Below are 22,509 nucleotides of genomic sequence, written 5' to 3'. Positions count from 1 at the left end.
GCGAAATCTTGTTCTAGAGCAGATGCCTCGAGCCTGTTCCTGATTATAGATTGAGGAGGTGTGAGTTTATTGTTAGGCAGCTATAGCAGCTTCCCCCACATTACCACTGCCTGCCTGCCTGCCTCCCACTTCCCTGCTTGTGTAATGCCTCAACAGTGGCAGCTGCTGAAGGAAACTGGGGAGCCATGCTTCCATTCACAGATGCTGAGAATGGTAATACACAAGTGCGCAAACACGCACACACGCACACACACACACACACACACACACACACACACACACACACACACACACACACACACACACACACACACACACACACACACACACACACACACACACACACACACACACACACACACACACACACACACTCAGACAGACAGCATCAAACCATATTCAAATAAATATTCCTTAGGCCATTTAAAAGAAGAAAGAATACAATTACACAAGGACAAATCCAGAAATTGTCCGTCCTCCCTGTACTTTCTTTAACAGTCATATGCATGAGCATTATCTGCTGGTTGTACTCAAGGACAACCCATGCAACACCCTCAAGGACACACACACACACACACACACACACACACACACACACACACACACACACACACACACACACACACACACACACACACACACACACACACACACACACACACACACACACACAGCTGTGGGTGGCAATAGCCTTGGGCAGCTTTTTAGTAGAAGTACCAGTACATCTGTCTGTGTACCATGAGAGGGAGTGAGAGATGGACCATCATTGATTGCTTTTTACAAGGTTCACAAACGTTGAGGAAATAAGTATTTACGGTTGCATTAGTATGAAAATCATTGTTAGATGATACCTCAAGTCTGCACTCTGATTGTGATAGTGACATACATAGCAGTAGCATTGTTGCTACAATATTAGCCTAATTACAATGACAAGCATTATGATGTTAAAGACTCTAGGGTTGCATCACAAATGTCACCATATTCTCTCTGGTGCACTAAGGTTACATTTTTAAATTTAAATGAAAGGTATTTTAACACTTTTAAATGAAAATCCAGGCCAGATGGAGAAACAGTGGATAAGGTAGACACAGGGACTGAACCCTGGTCTCCAGCGGATAGATTTGGGATGCAACACACTCAACCACGGCTCTGCACCATTATACACTACTTTTGACCAGAACCCTGTGGGAGCCAGCCTATTCTGATTACTTTGTTGAGACCAGCTTGCAATACACCACACAATATCAATGTCTCAGATGTGAAACAATAAAAGGCCTTTTCACACTGCATTGTTCTTAGCCACATGGAAGACTGGCCCTGGCCTAGCTTATCCTGTGTTCACACAAGCATTTGTTAACCCTGGGTTAAGCTTTAGCTCTGGGCTAAGGATTCACACGTGTATTCCAATGCCCTGGGCTAGCAGACAAACACAACATGCAACAGGTGTTGTGCCAAAAATCTCCCCCCTGCCAGAATTCCCCCTGCCCTTCGTGTGAACGCGCACACACTCAATTCTTCAACACCTGTCTAATACAGTGCCTTGCAAAAGTATTCATCCCCCTTTGCATTTTTCCTATTTTGTTGCATTTCAACCTGTAATTTAAATGGATTTTTATTTGGACTTCATGTAATGGACATACACAAAATAGTCCAAATTGGCAAAGTGAAATGAAAAAAATAACTTATTTAAAAAAATTCTAAGAAATTAAAAACGGAAAAGTGGTGCGTGCATATGCATTCACCCCCTTTGCTATGAAGCCCCTAAATAAGATCTGGTGCAACCAATTACCTTCAGAAGTCACATAATTAGTTAAATAAAGTTCACCTGTGTGCAATCTAAGTGTCACATGATCTGTCACATGATCTCAGTATATATACACATGTTCTGAAAGGCCCCAGAGTCTGCAACACCACTAAGCAAGGGGCACCACCAAGCAAGCAATACCATGAAGGCCAAGGAGCTCTCCAAACAGGTCAGGGACAAAGTTGTGGAGAAGCACCGATCAGGGTTGGGTTATAAACAAATATCCGAAACTTTGAACATCCCACAGAGCACCATTAAATCCATTATTAAAAAATTGAAAGAATATGGCACCACAACAAACCTGCCAAGAGAGGGCCGCCCACCAAAACTCACGGACCAGGCAAGGAGGGCATTAATCAGAGAGGAAACGAAGATACCAAAGATAACCCTGAAGGAGCTGCAAAGCTCCACATGGGTGATTGGAGTATCTGTTCATAGGACAACTTTAAGCCGTACACTCCTGTGGTATCCCAGGAGGTCTACCCTGGGGGATGGTAATAGAGGGGAGGTACGTGAGGCGACGTTGGCTCCCTCTGCTGGGAATACGGGAGCTGGGCACCCCGACACGGACAGCTAAGTGGAGGTAATTAGAGGAACGTGCCAACCAGCCGTGGAGGCTAAATAAAAGGAGCACGATGGCACACCGCGGGAGAGAAGGGAGAGAGACGGACATCAGTTAAGAGAGAGAAGGAAGACCGAGCAAAACCTAAGTTATTTATTTGATATATTTATGTTCTGTCTTAAGTAAAGTTGTTTTCGGACTAAAGTCTCTGTGTCAATCTCTGCACGCTCAACCCAACACCCCACAGTTTACCACACTCCACAGAGCTGGGCTTTATGGAAGAGTGGCCAGAAAAAAATAAGCAAACACGTTTGGTGTTCACTAAAAGGCATGTGGGAGACTCCCGAAACATATGGAAGAAAGTGCTCTGGTCAGATGAGACTAAAATTCAAGGAAAGGAAAACGCTATGTCTGGCGCAAACCCAACACCTCTCATCACCCTGAGAACACCATCCCCACAGTGAAGCATGGTGGTGGCAGCATCATGCTGTTGGGATGTTTTTCATCGGCAGGGACTGGGAAACTGGTCAGAATTGAAGGAATGATGGATGGTGCTAAATACAGGGAAATTCTTGAGAGAAACCTGTTTCAGTCTTCCAGAGATTTGAGACTGGGACAGAGGTTCACCTTCCAGCAGGACAATGACCCTAAGCATACTGCTAAAGCAGCACTCGAGTGGTTTAAGGGGAAACATTTAAATGGAATGTTCTTGGAATGGCCTAGTCAAAGCCCAGACCTCAATCCAATTGTGAATCTGTGGTATGACTGAAAGATAGATGGGTTCCGCTGGTGTACAGAAAACTTGAAGGAGCTGAGGCAGTTTTGCCTTGAAGAATGGGCACATGTGCAAAGCTTATAGAGACATACCCCAAGAGCAGTAATTGCTGCAAAATGTGGCTCTACAAAGTTTTGACATTGGGGGGTGAATAGTTATGCACGCTCAAGTTTTCAGTTTTATTGTCTTATTTCTTGTATGTTTCACAATAAAAAATATTTTGTATCTTCAAAGTGGTAGGCATGTTGTGTAAATCAAATGATACAAACCCCCCAAAAATCTATTTTAATTCTAGGTTGTAAGGCAACAAAATAGGAAAACTGCCAAGGAGGGTGAATACCTTCGCAAGCCACTGTACCTCTGAGTCTTTTATCTCTGCATTTATTAACACATTAGTTCCTCTTCTAGCCTCGTGTTTTATTTGCAACAGTGATGGTTTGTATAAACCTTGCTGTCTACTTGTCTGACCTCTGGGAACAATGTTTCACTTTTGAAATTTGTGCCCCTGTATAGAAAATGCTATGCACCGAAGAGACATCAAATCAATCACATTTTATTCCTCACATGCTTAGTAAATAACAGGTGTAGACTAACAGTGAAATGGTTACTTATGGGCCTTTCCCAACAATGCAGAGAGAAAGAAAATAGAGAAATAGTAGAAAGTAAAAGAAGAATAAACCATGTAATAATAATAAACCATGTAATAATAAATACATCGTAAGTAACGATAACTTGGCTATATACACGCGGTACCAGAGTTGATGTGCAGGGGTAGGAGATAACTGAGATAGATTAGATATGTACATAGAACTAGTAATAAAGTGACAAATAATACACAGTAGCAGCAGCGGTATGTGATGAGTAAAACAAAGTCAGTGCAAAAAGGGTCAATGCAGATAGTCCAGGTTAGCTATTTGGTTAACAGCAATATGTAGCCTAACTTATGGGAGACCCCCAAAAAATCACATAGAAATATGAGTTATAGATCTGTCGTCCTCATTGAAAGCAACTCTAGGAAGCGGAAGATCTGTTTTATGTGCCCTATTTTTATGCTTCCTCTTTTTAAGTTTAATTTTTGTATCTCTTACTTTTGGTTTTGTACACGAGCTTCAAACAGCTAAAAAAACAATATTTTGGGTTATGGAAAATATATTTCACCGCGGTTTAGATGGTACAATGATTCTCTACATTATACATGCTTGTTCTGTCACATAAACTGAAAACAGGCAAACTATTCGAATTTTAGCAACCAGGAAACCATGGAGCAATGTTTGCATAGTGCAACTTTAACTATTTAGCTAACAATTTAGCAGTGTTATGGCTTAGGGGTAGAAGCTGTTCAGGGTCCAGTTGGTTCCAGACTTGCCGTGCGGTAGCAGAGAAAACAGTCTATGAGTTGGGTGCCTGTAGTCTCTGACAATTTTTAGGGCCTTCCTTTAGGGCCTGACACCGCCTGGTATAGAGTTCCTGGAAGGCAGGGAGCTTATGTACTGGGCCGTATGCCCTACCCACTCTAGCGTCTTGCGGTCGGATGCCAAGCAGTTGCCATACCAAGCGGTGATGCAGCCAGTCAAGATGCTCTCAATGGTGCAGCTGTAGAACTTTTTGAGGATCTGAGGGCCCCTGTCAAATCTTTTAAGCCTCCTGAGGCGGAAGAGGCATTGTCGTGCCCTCTTCACAACTGTGTTGGTGTGTGTGGACCATGATAGATCCTTAGTGATCTGGACACAGAGGAACATGAAGCTCTCGACCCACTCCACTACAGCACCATCGATGTGAATGGGGGCGTGCTCCGCCCTCCGTTTCCTGTAGTCCACGATCAGCTACTTTGTCTTTCTGAGGTTGTTGTCCTGGAACCACACCGCCAGCAGGAGCTCCCCCCCCCCCAAGAAAAATCCATATTACACCCTATGTGTTGTGATAATTGCGTTGTTTGCTCTATAACCTGTTAATTCACATTCCTTGTGACCATCATATATAGCCCTAAAGGCTGAGAAGATAAGAAGACACAGTGGCAGAATAAATTCAACCACACCTTTGTTTTATCACAAAACCGGATAGCAACCTCTGTCCAGTGAAGTCCACAAAGCATATTGCATGTACAGTAACAGACAGTTACATGACCTATAGCATGGTCAAGCAAGTTAATCTTTCCGACATTTTAGGACCACTAAACAACTATATTGAGTTAAAACCACTGCAAGTCGCAAAGAAAGCATCATCAAATCACCTCAACCAAAAGATACCAAAAACAATTCAGTCCAAAAAACGTAAGCTAAATATGATGTGGCTGTCCATGTTTCTGATTTCTGTGTGCGTGTGTGTGTGTGCGTGCGCGTTAGACGCAAAGTAGAAAAACATGTTGACTCACCCTAATTGTAGAGAAACGCCAATGCCGAAACGGTCTATCACTCTGTCATACAGTACACACTTTTATTTTTTGTTGTCCTAGGCCACCTGGATAAAATGCTTGCTCGCTAGCCTAACTTCCATTCATCGGCAACGTTAGCTAGTTAACATTAGCCTTCTACCTCTAGCTACATATTGAACTTCCATCCTCTCAGGCCAGGGGCACAACAAAGTATGAATTAATGGTTGGATCAGAATCGCCATTACAATCATTGGCCAGTACGGAGAATTAAGTAAAGCCACAGGGATTTTTGACTTATCTTCATCCATGGCTAATTTAGGAAAGGGTCAATTTTAGCTAGCTGGCTAGCTAGCCATCTGAGGACAACAACACAACGAGATGAAACCTTTCAGGTTTTGCTGTCAATGACATATGCCCTCAATGGGATTTGTTAGGAGTGAAGCCAATTCCAACCTAGCTTCCCTTGACACTTTTTTTTGTGTGCCAGGACCATTCACAGTTGAGCGCGCTCAGTTTAGCTCAATGCTGATTTGCACATTTTTTATACTTTTTTTGTCATGGGAGGCCAGATTCTCACTGGCTTCCCTTGCCTTCAATGCTATGGGCGGCAACAATGTCATACTCGTTTGGACCAGACAGCATCAGATAGATGGCCAACACATAGAGAGACAGAGGGGCACTGTGAAACAGAGAGGAAAGATAAATTATAAAACATTTTGGTCAATTTTTTGGGGATGCCTGGATTCCCCAAAATACACACCACTGACTGTCAGGAATAAACGCCACTGACTGCCAGGTCTCTGACCTCCACCATATAGGCTTTCTCAAAATCAGTTTGTTGATCATCAAATATGGAGTTTCGCTGAGCAACTATCTTAATTTACTTGGGTTACGGCCGGTATGTATTTCCAAAAAAGGTCAAAATAAAAATGTACAAGCAACCAAAAAAACACCTCTTCGGCGCCTCCAGTGTATTGAGCTGTTGTAAACTTCAGACCTGTGCGTGGAAGTAATGAGTGATTTATATTGGAGGTGCAGAATAGGCATTTTTTCGGTTTCTTGTACATTTTTATTTAGACCTTTTCTCTTTTCTGGAAGTACATACCGGCCAGCCTTAATGGGAGTAAATTAAAATAGTTGCTCAGCGAAACTTGGTGATCAACAAACTTATTCTGACATTATAACGGATGCAGAGCTGGTGAATGGGAGTTTGAATTGGCGCTTTCTGGGCATTAAACATATATATAACGCACAGGTACTGGTTCAGGGCCAGCTAGCTCTAGGCTAAGGTTGGTGCTAACCCACTAGAATGTGCAAGTGTGAACACTCGCTTAGCCCTGGCTAAATCTCCCTTAGCTCAGGGCTAAGGTGTCACGTTCTTTCAAAATTGAACCCAGAAGCAGACCAGGACAAGGAGCGTAGGAAGAAGGTGAGTATTTATTTACAAGTAAATGTGAATGGGTAGATATATCCAGGTGGCGTAGCGGGCAGCGGTGGTGAATTGATGGGAGTAAATAGGTGAATCCAATGGAGTAGCGGAATCCTCCGTCGACCAGGCGTGAATGGGGTGAATGATCCGGGTGAGTAACTGAAGGCAAAACAAACGGAGGTAAGTTCAAGGCAAGCAATACGTAAACAAAAATAACAAAACAAATACTATCCAACTGGAGTCTGATACTATGGCACAACATACTGTTCATGGCTAACGATCCGGCAGGGAATGGAAGTCAGGTCAGAGCTTTTTGAAGGGGAGAGATGATGATCAGGACAGGTGTGCAGATTACTGATGGGACACAGGTGCGGGTGAACATCAATCTCCCAACAAGCTAATTCGCCCGGCAACCAGACAGGGTGCGTTCCAGGACACCTGAAACACACTCCAGGACAGACACACAGGCAAACCCAGACTCAGGAAGCGGGATTCGTGACAGTACCCCCCCTCCGACGAACGCCACCGGGCGGACTACCTGGAGGACGAGGAGGAGGGGGCAACAGAGGACTGAGGTGAACCGGCTTGAGGCAGGAGACATGAAAGGTGGGATGTACTCTAAGAGTTGCAGGCGACTTGAGTCGAACCACAACAGGATTAATGATTCTCTCCACTACAAACGGACCAATGAACTTCGGTGACAACTTTCTCGACTCAGTCCGTAGAGGAAGATCCCGTGTAGCCAACCAAACCTTATCTCCGACCGTATAAGCTGGGGCAGGAATACGGCGACGATTCGCCTGGATCTGATACCGGTCAGACACTCTAAGGAGAGCCTTCCTGGCCCGATGCCATTGGAAGGGGGACATCCCAGTGGCAGATGACGGAAGGGTATTATGGGCATACTCGACCCAGGGTAATTGAGATGACCAAGAGGTAGGATCAGAGGAGACAAGACAACGCAGCGTGGACTCCATCTTCTGGTTGGCTCTCTCCGCCTGACCATTAGATTGTGGATGAAATCCAGAAGTGAGACTGACTGTAGCTCCAATGGCCAAACAGAAAGATCTCCAGACAGCAGAGGTAAACTGAGGACCACGGTCAGAAACAATGTCACTGGGCAATCCGTGGACCCTGAAAACCTCCCTAACCAAGATCTCAGACGTCTCCGTAGCCGATGGAAGCTTGGAGAGAGGGACAAAATGAGCAAACTTGCTGAATCTGTCCACAATGGTCAGAATGACCGTGTTCCCAACAGAAGGGGGCAATCCTGTGACAAAATCCAGGGCCAGATGCGACCAAGGTCGCCGAGGAATAGGTAGGGGGTGAAGAAGCCCAGAGCTGGGCCGATTGGTACTTTTGTTCTGAGCACAAACAGGACATGCGGCAACAAACCTCCGGGTATCTTCTCCCATGGCAGGCCACCAAAATCGTCTGCGCAGTAGCGACATAGTCCGAGCAACGCCAGGGTGACAAGCTATCTTGCTGGCGTGGGACCACTGAAGAACAGCAGAACGGACCGACTCAGGCACGAACAACCGACCGGGTGGACCGTTACCAGGGCCGGGCTGCGTCCGAAGGGCCGCCATCACATCCTCCTCAATCCTCCATGTAACGGTTCCCACGACAACATTCTGGGGAAGAATCGTCTCAGTCTTGGCCCCACTCTCCTCCGTCTTAGAGAACATCCGGGACAGGGCGTCCGCCTTCCCGTTCTTCGACCCAGGTCGGAACGTCAGGGAAAAATTGAAGCGTCCAAAAAACAACGCCCACCTGGCCTGACGGGCGTTGAGACGTTTAGCCGATTGCACGTAAGCCAGATTCTTGTGGTCAGTCCAGACCACAAACGGTTGCTCCGCTCCCTCCAACCAGTGACGCCACTCCTCCAAGGCAAGCTTCACAGCGAGAAGCTCCCGGTTACCCACATCGTAGTTTCTTTCAGCTGGAGAAAGACGACAAGAGTAGAAAGCGCAGGGATGGAGTTTACCGTCAGTGGAGCTACGCTGGGACAGGATGGCGCCCACCCCCACATCAGACGCGTCCACTTCAACAACAAACTGACGGGAAGTGTCAGGTTGAGAGAGAATCGGGGCGTTGGTGAATCGGCTCTTCAAGTCCAGAAATGCTCGGTCTGCCTCAGGAGTCCAACAGAAATTTCTGGTGCAAGACGTCAGGGCAGTTAAAGGGGCGGCCACCCGGCTGTAATCACGGATAAACCTCCGATAGAAGTTCGCAAACCCCAGAAATCTCTGGAGCTGCAATCTCGTACCGGGCTGGACCCAATCCCGAACCGCCCGAACCTTCTCTTGGTCCATCTTGATCTCTCCCCTGGATATGATGTACCCGAGAAATGACGTCGTGTGGGCGTGAAAATCACACTTCTCAGCCTTCACGAACAGACGGTTCTCCAATAACCGCTGCAGGACCTGCTTGACATGCAGAACGTGGCTAGAAAGCTCCTTCGAGAAGATGAGGATATCATCCAGGTAAACGAACACAAAAATTCCAATCATATCTCTCAGAACGTCATTTACCATACTTTGGAACACAGCCGGAGCGTTGGTCAGTCCAAACGGCATCACTTGGTACTCAAAATGTCCCATCGGAGTATTGAACCCAGTCAACCACTCGTCCCCCTCTTTGATCCGAACCAAATGATACGCATTACGTAAATCAAGCTTCGTAAACACCGTAGCACCCTGTAAGGAATCGAAAGCCGAGCTCATCAAGGGAAGGGGATACTTGTTCTTGACCGTAATATCATTCAACCCCCGATAATCAATACACGGTCGAAGAGAGCCATCCTTCTTGCTCACAAAAAAAAAATCCTGCTCCCAGAGGTGATGACGAGGGCCGAATGAGACCTGCAGCTAGAGACTCCTTGATGTAGGTCTCCAAGGCCTCACGTTCAGGTCGAGAGATACTGTATAACCGTCCCTTGGGAAAGGCAGCTCCAGGAAACAGATTAATCGCACAGTCATAAGGTCGGTGGGGAGGAAGGGACAGAGCCTTCTGTTTACTGAATACTTCACCCAACTCGTGATATGTTTCTGGAACCAGAGACAAATCAGGAGGAGCAGAGTCACTGACCTGACTGGAAACAGCAGGAGAACAGGCAGTCCTAAGGCAGTTAGCATGACACTCAATGCTCCAACTAGTTACCTTACCCGTCACCCAATCAAACGAGGGATTGTGTTCCTTCAGCCAGGGGTAACCAAGAACCAGAGGAACATGGGGCGAGGACAGAATGAGGAAGGAGATCAACTCTGAATGATTCCCCGACACCAACATCTTAACCGGTTCAGTCCTCATAGTGATCCGTGCCAGACTACTCCCGTTCAGAGTGGTTGCTTCAATGGCTTCCGGCAATTGCTCCTTGGAAAGCCCCAGCTGTTCCACCAAGTCGGCATCAATAAAGCTGCCATCGGCACCTGAATCGATAAGAGCGTTCATCTCTAATCTCTGATCCTTATTCATAAGGGTCGCAGGAAAACGGGGTCTGACAGGATCCTTGAGAGATTGAAACTGGCTCGCTAAAATTCCTCCCAAAACTAGCGAGCCGGGCAGTTTAACGGGCGCTGTGGACAAGCGGAGATGTAATGTCCCGAGCTACCACAGTAGAAACAGCTGTTGGTCTTACGTCTACGTTGGCGCTCCTCCTTAGTTAGCCCGTGTCGCCCCACTTGCATTGGTTCAGAATCTGGTGGCAAGACCCCTCCACTAATACCGTGTGGGGAATAACGATCAATACTTTCTGGTTCACTTCCTGAACCGAATGGTAACCGAGTGGCTGATTGATTGGATGGGCCCCACTGCTTCTCCCTCCTTCTCTCTCGGACTCTATTATCTACCCGAATAGATAAAGTGACCAAGCTGTCTAGGTCACTAGGCTCTGGATAAGATATCAGCTCGTCCTTAAGTTCCTCCGACAACCCCTTGTAAAAAACCGCTTGTAGTGACTCCTCATTCCAACCACTCTCCACCGCCAATGTCCTGAACTCGATCATAAAATCTGCCACACTGCGAGCTCCTTGGCGAAGAGAGAACAAACGTTTAGCTGCGTCCTTACCTCGGACTGGATGATCAAAAAGCTTTCTCATCTCTCCCGTGAACTCCTGATATGAAGCCGTGCAGGTTCCCTGTCGTTCCCAAATGGCTGAAGCCCATTCCAGAGCTCTTCCACGCAGCAGTTCAATAACAAAGGCTATCCTAGCCTTGTCCGTGGCGTAAGAATGGGGCTGCAGATCAAACACTAACCCACACTGCATAAGAAACGAACGGCATCTTCCCAAATCCCCTTCATATTTATCAGGCGTCGGTACCTTGGGTTCACGGAAGGAAACCGCTCCAGACCCGGCAGGTGAGATGGGTGAAACAGGTGGTGAATGAATCGCCGGCAAACTGAGCTGATCCTGGATTTGTGTCAAGCTAGCAGATAAGTTCTGGATTGAACTCGCTATCTCCTGTAGCGCCGTATTGTGTTGTCCCAATGTCTTCCCCTGCTGGGTAATGGCATGGCAAACGGAGTCCAGGTCCGCTGGGTTCATCCTTGGCCGGATCGTTCTGTCACGTTCTTTCAAAATTGAACCCAGAAGCAGACCAGGACAAGGAGCGTAGGAAGAAGGTGAGTATTTATTTACAAGTAAATGTGAATGGGTAGATATATCCAGGTGGCGTAGCGGGCAGCGGTGGTGAATTGATGGGAGTAAATAGGTGAATCCAATGGAGTAGCGGAATCCTCCGTCGACCAGGCGTGAATGGGGTGAATGATCCGGGTGAGTAACTGAAGGCAAAACAAACGGAGGTAAGTTCAAGGCAAGCAATACGTAAACAAAAATAACAAAACAAATACTATCCAACTGGAGTCTGATACTATGGCACAACATACTGTTCATGGCTAACGATCCGGCAGGGAATGGAAGTCAGGTCAGAGCTTTTTGAAGGGGAGAGATGATGATCAGGACAGGTGTGCAGATTACTGATGGGACACAGGTGCGGGTGAACATCAATCTCCCAACAAGCTAATTCGCCCGGCAACCAGACAGGGTGCGTTCCAGGACACCTGAAACACACTCCAGGACAGACACACAGGCAAACCCAGACTCAGGAAGCGGGATTCGTGACATAAGGAGGCTCTTAGCTAAGGAGGCTCTTAGCCCTGGGCTAAGGTGCAGTGTGAATGCGCGTAAAGTGCATTCCCTCACGTGTTGTGTCCTTTAATCACAGTGTCTTGTTTTGAGTCTTGTTTGTTGACTATATCAATTTAATTAATCAAGTGCACCCTGTAGATTAGGCTTTGGGAGTTAAAAAAATACATATTCTGGTGAAATAATGTTATTTACCTAAGCAAAGTGTTGACTGATGCAAATCATTTCATTTGACACCTCATGCGTGAAATTAATATTTTAGAGACTGATTTGGGGTTATTTAAGGTTTTGAAAAAATGTGTTCAATAAGGAGGCAGTTCTATCAACAACAGCTCCCTCTTCATTATGCAAAGTAGTCTGCCTGTTGATGAAGTGGCGGTCTCTCCGACCCCCACAGACAAAGGTTAATTTGGTATTTAAAAAGAGAGCAGAACATCATTGATTTGACTGGCGTGGTCAATTAAATAATGATGGAAGTGAAAAGGAGATTGGGTCACAGTGGCGAGTTTAGCATGTAAATCTTGGTGGGGCAAACTCAAACTATTTTTTTTTAGATGCATGCCAGCAAGGTCACTACACAACACTAAACCATACATTAATTGCACTATAACGGTGACAAAAAGTGCCACAAACTGTTAGGGTCTACATAAAGCTGTCGTAACAGCAGAGCTTTCTTTCAGCACCATGAAGTGAATCCTTACCATCGCTACCCTGGCTATCAGCGGAGCCTTGTCTGGCAGCCAAACAGTTCATTCAGCCTCATTTACTGCCTTTAAATAAAACTAGCTGACATGGCTGACTTGCTTAAACAAAGGGTGTTTCTACTGACAATTGAGATGTACAAACTATAAGGGAACGACGAGCTGATAAGAGGCAATCCATAATTTCGATTAAGACATTAATGAGCGAGATAGGACGGAGGTAGTCAATATACAGTTGAAGTCGGAAGTTTACATACACCTTAGCCAAATACATTTAAACTCAGTTTTTCACAATTCCTGACATTTAATCCTAGTAAAAATTACTCCCAAGGATGAACCAGAATTGTGGAGGTCTACAATTTTTTTTCTGAGGTCTTGGCTGATTTCTTTTGATTTTCCAATGATGTCAAGCAAAGAGGCACTGAGTTTGAAGGTAGGCCTTAAAATACATCCACAGGTACATCTCCAATTGACTCAAATTATGTTAATTAGCCTATCAGAAGCTTCTAAAGTCATGACATCATTTTCTGGAATTTTCCAAGCTGTTTAAAGGCACACTTAGTTGACTGTATGTAAACTTCTTACCCACTGGAATAGTGATACAGTGAATTATAAGTGATATAATCTGTCTGTAAACAATTGCTGGAAAAATTACTTGTGTCATGCTCAAAGTAGATGTCCTAACTGACTTGCCAAAACTAGTTTGTTAACAAGAAATTTGTGGAGTGGTTGAAAAATGAGTTTTAATGACTTCAACCTAAGTGTATGTAAACTTCCGACTTCAACTGTATATATATACTGTACATTTGAAGGTGTATGTAAACTATATATATATTTAGGTAAACAGGTGGGTTGCCACTGGTCACATAATGAATACCGAGAAGGCGAAAAACAGTGTGAATGCTCCTAAATTGCATTTTGTGTCCTTTTGTCACAGTGAGAGGGACGCACTGTTAGCAATGATCACACAGACGCCACTGTCATTACAGTGAAGCTGACTGAGACACACACACACACACACACATACACATAAAGACACACTCTATATACACACACAACCCCCCACCCCCTTTCACACAGACAGATAGATGTGTTTGTTGTCTCCTCTGCCAGTCCTGTCTTTGACTTTGTCTGCTCGACCATGGCCCAAGCTTAGGCCCTCCTGCGAGACAAGGCATTAAAGAGCTTAGCGGGCTACAAACGATGGGCGATAAACTAATGACGGTGGAATGGGAAGCAACAGGCAGGTGCTGGCGAGGAATATAAATGAGTTGAGTTCTGAGAGAAGGAAGTATACTGACGCTGTTTATTTCTCTCTCATTTGAGTTGCCTCCGAGTTTATTTTCAATCTCCAGAGTGTGATTAAAAGTTGCTTCAAATTCAGAGCTGTGATAATCTCCCTCTCATTAACAGCTGCTGTGTTTGTGAATTCTGCCCATTAGCTCAGTGAAACACAGAAGCCATGATAGATTTATTTGTATTTTTTATTGATCCGTTATTTTACCAGGTAAGTTGACTGAGAACACATTCTCATTTACAGCAACGACCTGGGGAATAGTTACAGGGGAGAGGAGGAGGATGAATGAGCCATAATAATATCCCCTTCTGTAATGGAGTTTGGGGAGACTGATGTTGCTGTAGCAGGTAACATCCACACATCCTTTCTGGGTGGCACTCCATCTATTCCCAATGGGCTGTGGGGATGATTGGGTTACTGAGATGAGGTTAGAGGGGAATACACAACAGTCTTCCTGTTTGTTAGAAAGGAAGCAATCTGAAGACAACGTGTGTGAAAAACTGGGGTGAACATAACATTGAAAAAAATAAATGTAGAGCTGAGCAAGAGAGGATAAATATAACCTGGTTCCAGAATCCAGATCTGTTGGTGCTGTCATTCCAACCCCAGCGTGACAATGCCCTTGTTTACAAGACATCACAGACAGATGTGGAACCAGTCTAGGATCAATAGGCTTGTAGTCATAAACAATTATGATAGGCCCTCTCTATTGTTTTTCAATCAATTCATATTTGGGAAAGATTAAAGGCTTACAAATCTGACACTATGACATTTGGGCAATTATTTCCCAATTACCCTAGCTATTCAGCTGGAGGCCTCTCACCCAAACCATTTCCCTCACATACACACCTGAATTATAATCTTATGTGGCACTTTCTCCCAAACCACAACATATTTCCATGTGCCATGTACGTGTCATGTAGAACCCCGTAGCCATGCTGAGGCCTAAGAATGTTCATTGACTTGGGGAGGTTTGCTTCGACCTGAACTCCCCCTGCAGAAAACCCCATTATTTCCAATCACACTGCTGTTACCTCCCAGTAGCGCATTTGTTTTCCCACGTCATCGTTGTGTTCATTGTGTGACCCAAACTCGCATTCTTAAAATAATTGACCACACCAGTCAAATCAATGATGTTCTGCTCTCTGTTGAAATACCAAATTAACCTTAGCCTGTGGGGTTCGGAGAGCCGCCACTTCATCAACAGGCAGACTAGTTTGCATAATGAAGAGGGAGCTGTTGTTGATAGAACCGCCCGCGCCTCCTTGTTGACCACTTGATCAGAATGGATGACGTGAAGTGTTTTTTAAACCTCAAATTACCCCTAACCAGTCTCTAAAATATGCACTAACCGCATGAGGTGTCAAATGAAATGATTTGCATCAGTCAACACTATGCTTGGGTAAATAACAATATGTTCCCAGAATGTGTATTTTTTAAACCCCAAAAACCTCATCTACAGGGTGCACTTGATTAATTGGATTGATATTATCAACAAACAAGACTCAGAACAAGACAACATGTAACAAACTTACTAGACTTGCACTTGTGTGAATAAACACACAATAACAATGTAATAACCGCCTGTTACATTGTATAGGCCTATAGGCCAATGCACTGTCACAGTTGCACTGCGGCTTCAATACAATCCAATCCAATGGGGGCGGGTAGTTTCATTCATTTCCTTTTCACCCCATAATGACCCCTCATTCTTCTCCACGGACTGGACGCTAGGGAAGCAACAAGCTTGATTGAATCACATAGCCTATGCTACAATAACGAGACGGCTATTTGTCCATTTATCCTTAGAAGCAAGCCGTGCATTTGGTGAGTGAGGTAACTAAGGCTGCTTTCCTAAATTGAGATGCATGCTAAAAATATAAGCAATTTCGCGAACTCTGTCTGCTACACGCAGCTTAATGCAGGTGCATCCAGTGTGCGGTGTTTTGTTAGGGAAGCCTTCTCGGTATCCATGGCCTCCAAATGTAGCAACACGTTTTGGGAAATGAATAATGAAATCATATTTTTTATGTTTTGAAAATATTGTTTAGTGCGTAGGCACCGGTTTCCTTATTCGGTTATGTAGACAGTCAGAACGTTAAAAGAGAGTCTGCAAACCAACGTCCAGCCTATTCCACTGATCAGCGAGCGAAATGGACGCTACGTAGATAGACAAACGTGATGATCTATGGGATTTAGATTTTCATATTGACGGTGGCGATCCCTTCTCTGATATGAAGCTTATCAAGCACTCATCTCTTCATGGATTTTTATGCGGGGGGAAATCGATTTCGCGGATCCTGCCTGCCTTCTGGTCGTACATAGATTGCCGCAAGTGCCCGTAAACATACTTCCATCACATATGTTCACACAGGGTGGGTAGCCTAAATGTGATTGCATGTACCATGTTATCGTGGATATAATATTACAGGCTACTTGTCGCTGGCCGGCTGACCTGGCTGGTTGCATAGGTAGCTTACTTGTGAAACATTCTGTCCAAAGCATATTCTAGAATGTTCTGTTTTTGTTTCTTGTCTGTCCCATCAAAGTTACACAGTAACTGATTTGTTAGTCCGAGGACAAAACTTTCAGCTCGTTTGTTTTCAACCAGTGAACGACATACCGGTAGCCTGCAAGTCACATTTCACAGCTTGTGCGCTTTGATAATGCATGTTCAGACAGTTCAACCAATTCCCTGTGTACTGGAACTCCCTATAGCCCAAAGCCACTGGTTTGAAGGAACAGTACACACAAAACACCCATTGTGCTGAATAACGTTTGAGCCAGCAACTTCACAAAGAACTCCCCTAGAATAGAATAGGATAGAATAGGACAAGAGCCGAGTAGAGCATGAGTATAGAAAACAAACAGTAGAATATAAATGTAATAGATTCGATTCACTGTATTTTCCCCAAGAGTAGAATAGAATGAATACAGAAAATAGTGGAATATATAAAACAAACAGTGTAAAATAGAATAGAATAATGAAATCATTTTTCATTTTTCATTTCAGTTTAGGGTATAGTTCTATTCCAGCTGACAGACAAAGCCATATTTGCAGATGTGTTACTGCAATGTTTATAGTTGGGCTGTAATGGCATGAGCTAAACTTCTCCTAGGCATCAATGTGGCTAATCTATAATTAGCAGCTTGCCATATTTTCTTATGGGAGGATGGACACACACACACACACACACACACACACACACACACACACACACACACACACACACACACACACACACACACACACACACACACACACACACACACACACACACACACACACACACACACACACACAGTGTTATTAGCTTGAGCTAGAACTGAGAGAAGTCTTGAAAGCCTTGCAGTGGCATTTGTTGCTGTCTGTTGATTGGCAGATCAATGTGGCAGGCTTAAGTGCTCACTACCATCACCTTTTATTTAAAGTGCTGCAAGTGTGTGCTTAATGAATGATTTATGTATTTCTAGTCAAGTCCACTTGTGTGAATTATTTATTTACCTGTTGCTGTTATTGGATATGTGTGGTCAGCAGCATCTAGAAGTACTGACTCTTACACAGTGTGTGGCAGTGACTAGAACCATTCTATGCAATGCTTTGGACATAAACCTTAATGAAATTAGTTGATTAAAAGGCCATAACTATACTATAAAGACAGTCTTACAGGAATAGTTGACTCTTGTTAGTTGGTCAGTCCTATGATTGACAGGTCTGAGAAATGAAGAAGTGGACAGTCATGTCATATTACATTAAGCTGTCCAGTGATGCTGTCCAGTGATACTGTCATGGTGATGTGTCAATCAAAGGCCTTCAGAGGCTAGGCAGCATCTTTCTCCCTCTATTTAATTGGAATGTGCGTATGTGTGTGTGTGTGTGGGTGTGTGTGTGCGTGTGTGTGTGTGTGTGTGGGTGTGTGTGTATGTGTGTGTGTGGGTGTGTGTGTGTGTGTGTGCATGCCTCCACAAATACCTTTGTTTTGGCGGCCTGGCTTCTGTTATAACACCCAACGCGTCTTCACAGGGTGTTCACTGAGTGTGAGGATAATCAATGTCCCTTGTCTGGTGTGCTACAAGGCTCCAGTTGCTAGTTATCGTGCAGAAGATAGGAAGTAACCAACAGCAGTTTGACTGACTGCTGGTGAATCTGGGATTTGGGTTATTGTTTCTACTGATGTCATGCCTTGTGTGATGTGTTATTGTTCTCAAAATGTCCCCACATTTTATGTTTTAATTTGCATTAGAAATACCGGTTTGCATTTTCTATGTTGTTAGACCGTTTTTCAGCCATTTGAAATACTATGTGAATTGTCAAGTACTCAGAACTCCTGGTTAGATTTTTTGTACCCTGTTTTTAGAATATTCTTCAAACTTTGGAGAATCTTGTGAGAACAGAAAGTCTGTGAGAACTGCTGGTTGGGGTTTTCTACCCTGTTTTCTACCCTGTTGACTGTTATGAGAACAGTCAAGTACTTCAGATTCAGAACTGCCAGTTTAAGTTTTGTACACTGTCTGTCCAGAGCTGTGGAGGGGAGATGTCGGCCATGTACAAAGACGACCAGGATGACTGGATGACCGTCTGCCTCAAATACCTCCTCTTCGTCTTTAACGTCCTCTTCTGGGTGAGTAGCACTAGCAAGCTACCCTGGATCTGTTTGTGCTGCATTAGCCAACAACCATGGGAGTTGGTCATAGGAGTTTGCTATACATGACAAACAGATCTGGGATCAGGCTATAGCAAATTAGCAAGCCCTCCTGTTTGTCTTCAACTTTCTCTTCTGGGTGAGTAGTAATCTAGCCTGGTAAAATGGCCTGGTAAACTGGCCTGGTAAGCTAGCTCGGTAAGCTAACCCGGTAAGATCTTTTTGTGTTGGGAAAGACCAAGTGAGTTGGCTTTACAGCACAAAACAGATCTGGGATCAGGCTGTATTAAACCTCTAGTACACAGAAATAATACTTTTCTTCCAGTGACAGGTTCATAGTTGATTTATTTAAGAGGGGACTCAGGGAGAGAGTGAATTGGGTTAATGTTCGCGAAGGCATGCATAGGGAGGAATGATATTTGACAGGTTTTACATCAAAGGAAGCTAGTTAGACTTCTTGTGTGACTTCTTGTGTTGCTCTTTCTTAGCCAAGAGAGAGAGAGAATCAGAGAGAGAGTTATGGTGAGGAAAGAGAGGGGAAGAGTTACAGAGTGAGGAAAAAGAGACACAGAGGGAGAGAAAAAACATGACAGAGAAATGGAGTGGGGGATTACATTTAGGAGCGCTAAGAAATGGACTTGGCCCAGTGTACTCTAATATTTATGGCCTGTCGGTGTTGGACCGAGGAGCTGTGGATCAAACCTGGTCCCTGGCAGCTGCTGTACGTTTACTGTTTAATAATACAGTTAACTATTAAAGCTTTGTTCTGCTGGGCCTGAAAACAGTTGTTCTCTGTCTACAGAGTAAGGGATCAGATTCAAACAGGTTCTCTTTTATATCTCTCGCTTTACATTTCACACTAACCTAACGACTTCCCTTCAAACCCCACATTGCATAACAGTAATACCTCCCACTTTCCCCAATGGCCACAGCCTCAGCCTGCCTGTTACTCTATATTGTAACCCTGCACCCAAAGATACTACATACTAATACTCCAGAGTTGCCCATTCCTTTAAATGGTCACTTTTTCCCCTGGCATGGTGTTTTAGCACTATAGATGTCAGATCTGAATTTGAGCCAGTTTGCTACAGCAGGAAAATAACCCAATAATCCTGCAGCAACAGGAAATGTGAGTTATTATGTGAATAATAATTAATGGACATTTTATAGGGGTTGATACATTTTCCAGTGGAAATTACAAACGTCAGAAGCCTTTTTAAACCTAAAATACGCTACAAGTTTGACATTTCCTGTTCTGCAAAAGGGTGATCAAATTTAAATCCTACATCTGTAGCAGCAGTGTTTGTTGTTTGGGAGTAGGGGCTTGGCGTGTAGAGGAGGAGGAAAGGGATGGGAGGCTGAATAGGAGCGACTCTCCCTGGGATTTCCTGCACGTCCGGGTGTGACATAGATGACAGAGATGGGGAAAACTGATTAAGGGCATCGCCACGTCACCCCTCTGATGTGGCCACCATTGTTTATGGAAACAAATCACTCCACTCTGGCTCTGTTTGGCTCTCTCTCCTTTTTTGTCACTCTGCTCTCTTCCTCTCTCTCTTTCTCTCTTTCTTTTTCTCTTCCCTTCTCTCTCTCTTTCTCTCTTTCTTTCTCTCACATTTTTTGTGTATATCCCCATCCTCTCTGACTCACTTTATTGACACTGCGTTCTCTCTCTCTGTCATCCTCTTTGTTTTTCTATCTCTCTTTCCCCCTCTCTTTGTCTTTGTTTGTCTCCCCTTTCCCTCACTGACTCACTTGTGGATACGCCAACACTCTCCCCCCTCCTTCTCATTCTCTCTCCCCCTCACACCCCTCCTCACACCCCTACCCTCTCTCCTTCTCAATTCAATTTCATTCAATTAAATTGGCATGAAACATTTAAAGCCAAAACAAACATATGGGAACACATGACATCAACCTGTCTGTCTCCTCAGGTTGGTGGAGCGGCGGTGATGGGCGTGGGCATCTGGACCCTGATAGACAAGAGTGACTACCTGAGCCTGCTGGCCTCCAGCACCTTCGCCGTGTCCGCCTACATCCTCATCCTGGCCGGGGCCCTGGTCATGGTCACGGGCTTCCTGGGCTGCTGCACCGTCATCAGGGAGCAGAGGAGCTGCCTGTCCACGGTGAGGGAGCCCTCCCTGGGCAGGGTGACTACTCTAGGCCCCAGGCTTTCTGGATGTCTGGAAGGCCCCTGGGTCTTCTGAATGTTTATGTTGATTAAAGGGATAGTTTGCACACATTACAACATTAGTTAGATACATTATATTGAAAGTAGTGTATGGCTCATAGATAACTTTCAGGGTAAGATACTAACTAATGCTGTAGTTTGTGTGAGATATCTCTTTAATGACAGTGTTGGTGTTTGCATAAGAAAGGGGCTGGTTATATACTGTAGCTACAGGTGACTAGTGAAATGAGAGCACACAATGAAACAAGGAGAATGGAGCTATCTGCACTCTGTTCTCCTTAAGGGAATATTCATTTAGAACATCCGTTTAGCTTGTTCCAATTCAAACTCACCTTGGTTGCACTCATCACTTTTGGGTACATTGTATACTTTCCTTTACCCCAGATACCGGTTTCCTTTGAAACGTCCCTGTACCTGATGCTCCTTCCCTGCACCCCTGCTCTCACATCTCCACTTGTGTCTTTCTCTTGTGCGTATGCGTGTGTGTGTGTGTGTGCGCATGTGTATCTGTGTGTGTGTGTGTGTGTACACGCTGGGAGCTGACAAATGAGCTGACAATACTGTCCTCATTGTTTTAAAGATACAGGCCAGGCAGGAGAGGAGCAGGCCGGAGGTGAGCCACTAACTCTGCTACTGCAGCAGGATTGGTGTGTTGGCGTATCAACAAGTGAGTCAGAGAGGGAAAGGGGAGACAAACAAAGACAAAGAGATGGGGAAAGAGAGATAGAAAAACAAAGAGGAGGATAACAGAGAGAGAGAACGCAGTGTCAATAAAGTGCTGGAGGCCAGGCATTAGTAGTCATACATGAAACTGATGGAGGGAGGAGAGGGGGCTTTGGGTGGTGGAGGGCAGTGGTATAAAGTACTTAAGTAAAAATACTTTAAAGTACTACTTAATATAAGGAATTTGAAATTATTTATACTTTTACTTTTGATACTTAAGTACATTTGATCAATTACATTTACTTTTGATACTTAAGGATGTTTAAAACCAAATACTTTTTGACTTTTACTCAAATAGTATTTTACTGGGTGACTTTCACTTTTACTTGAGTCATTTTCTATTAAGATATCTTTACTTTTACTCAAGTATGATAATTGATTATTTTTACCACCACTGGTGGAGGGTGTGTTTTGGTTGTGGGGTTAGTGTGAGTGTGTGTTTTAAAGGAGAGGCTTGAGTGAAGAGTTGGTGTTCATCAGATCACTATGGCTGTGGGGTTGTATGAAAGATAGATGTGTCTACGTGTGTGTGTGTGTGTGTGTGTGTGTGTTTGTGTAGAATACAATATAATGCAATGTTACTGCCAATCAACAATGGCTGTTAGGAATTAGCTTTAGTGTGGTGTGTAATAATACACCTCCCACCTTCCTCCATCTGCCATAACCAATATTCTGGCATAACCACACACACAATGTGTTTGTTGATGATGTGTGTGTGCTTGTGCGTGTGACTATGCGGGTGCACGTGTGTGTGTAGTGTCATGACGTGGCCCTCTTTGGGTATAGCGAGTGCCTTCCCCCTCTCTCCCTCTTACACCCAGGTTCTGTTATATCAGGTCGTAAATTCCTAGAGGAGACTCTCCTCA

The 22,509-nt window shown here is 44.5% G+C and overlaps 1 protein-coding gene across 1 annotated transcript in view; it reads left to right on the top strand.

Moving 5' to 3' along the window:
- Positions 1–15,811: 15,811 nt before the first annotated feature.
- The window catches only part of tspan11 (tetraspanin 11), a 33,787-nt gene continuing 27,089 nt past the window's right edge, over positions 15,812–22,509 (top strand). Inside the window, exons 1-3 of the mRNA XM_038996769.1 lie at positions 15,812–15,913; positions 18,607–18,708; positions 20,664–20,855. Of these exons, the coding sequence (XP_038852697.1) occupies positions 18,622–18,708; positions 20,664–20,855 (279 nt within the window). The 5' untranslated portion in view covers positions 15,812–15,913; positions 18,607–18,621. The remainder of the gene's footprint in view (positions 15,914–18,606; positions 18,709–20,663; positions 20,856–22,509) is intronic.

Source organism: Salvelinus namaycush, chromosome 6, assembly GCF_016432855.1.
Source record: "Salvelinus namaycush isolate Seneca chromosome 6, SaNama_1.0, whole genome shotgun sequence".
NCBI classification, from domain to species: domain Eukaryota; kingdom Metazoa; phylum Chordata; class Actinopteri; order Salmoniformes; family Salmonidae; genus Salvelinus; species Salvelinus namaycush.
Note: the sequence above shows the minus strand (reverse complement) of the source record. Positions and strands in the feature narration are given on the sequence as shown.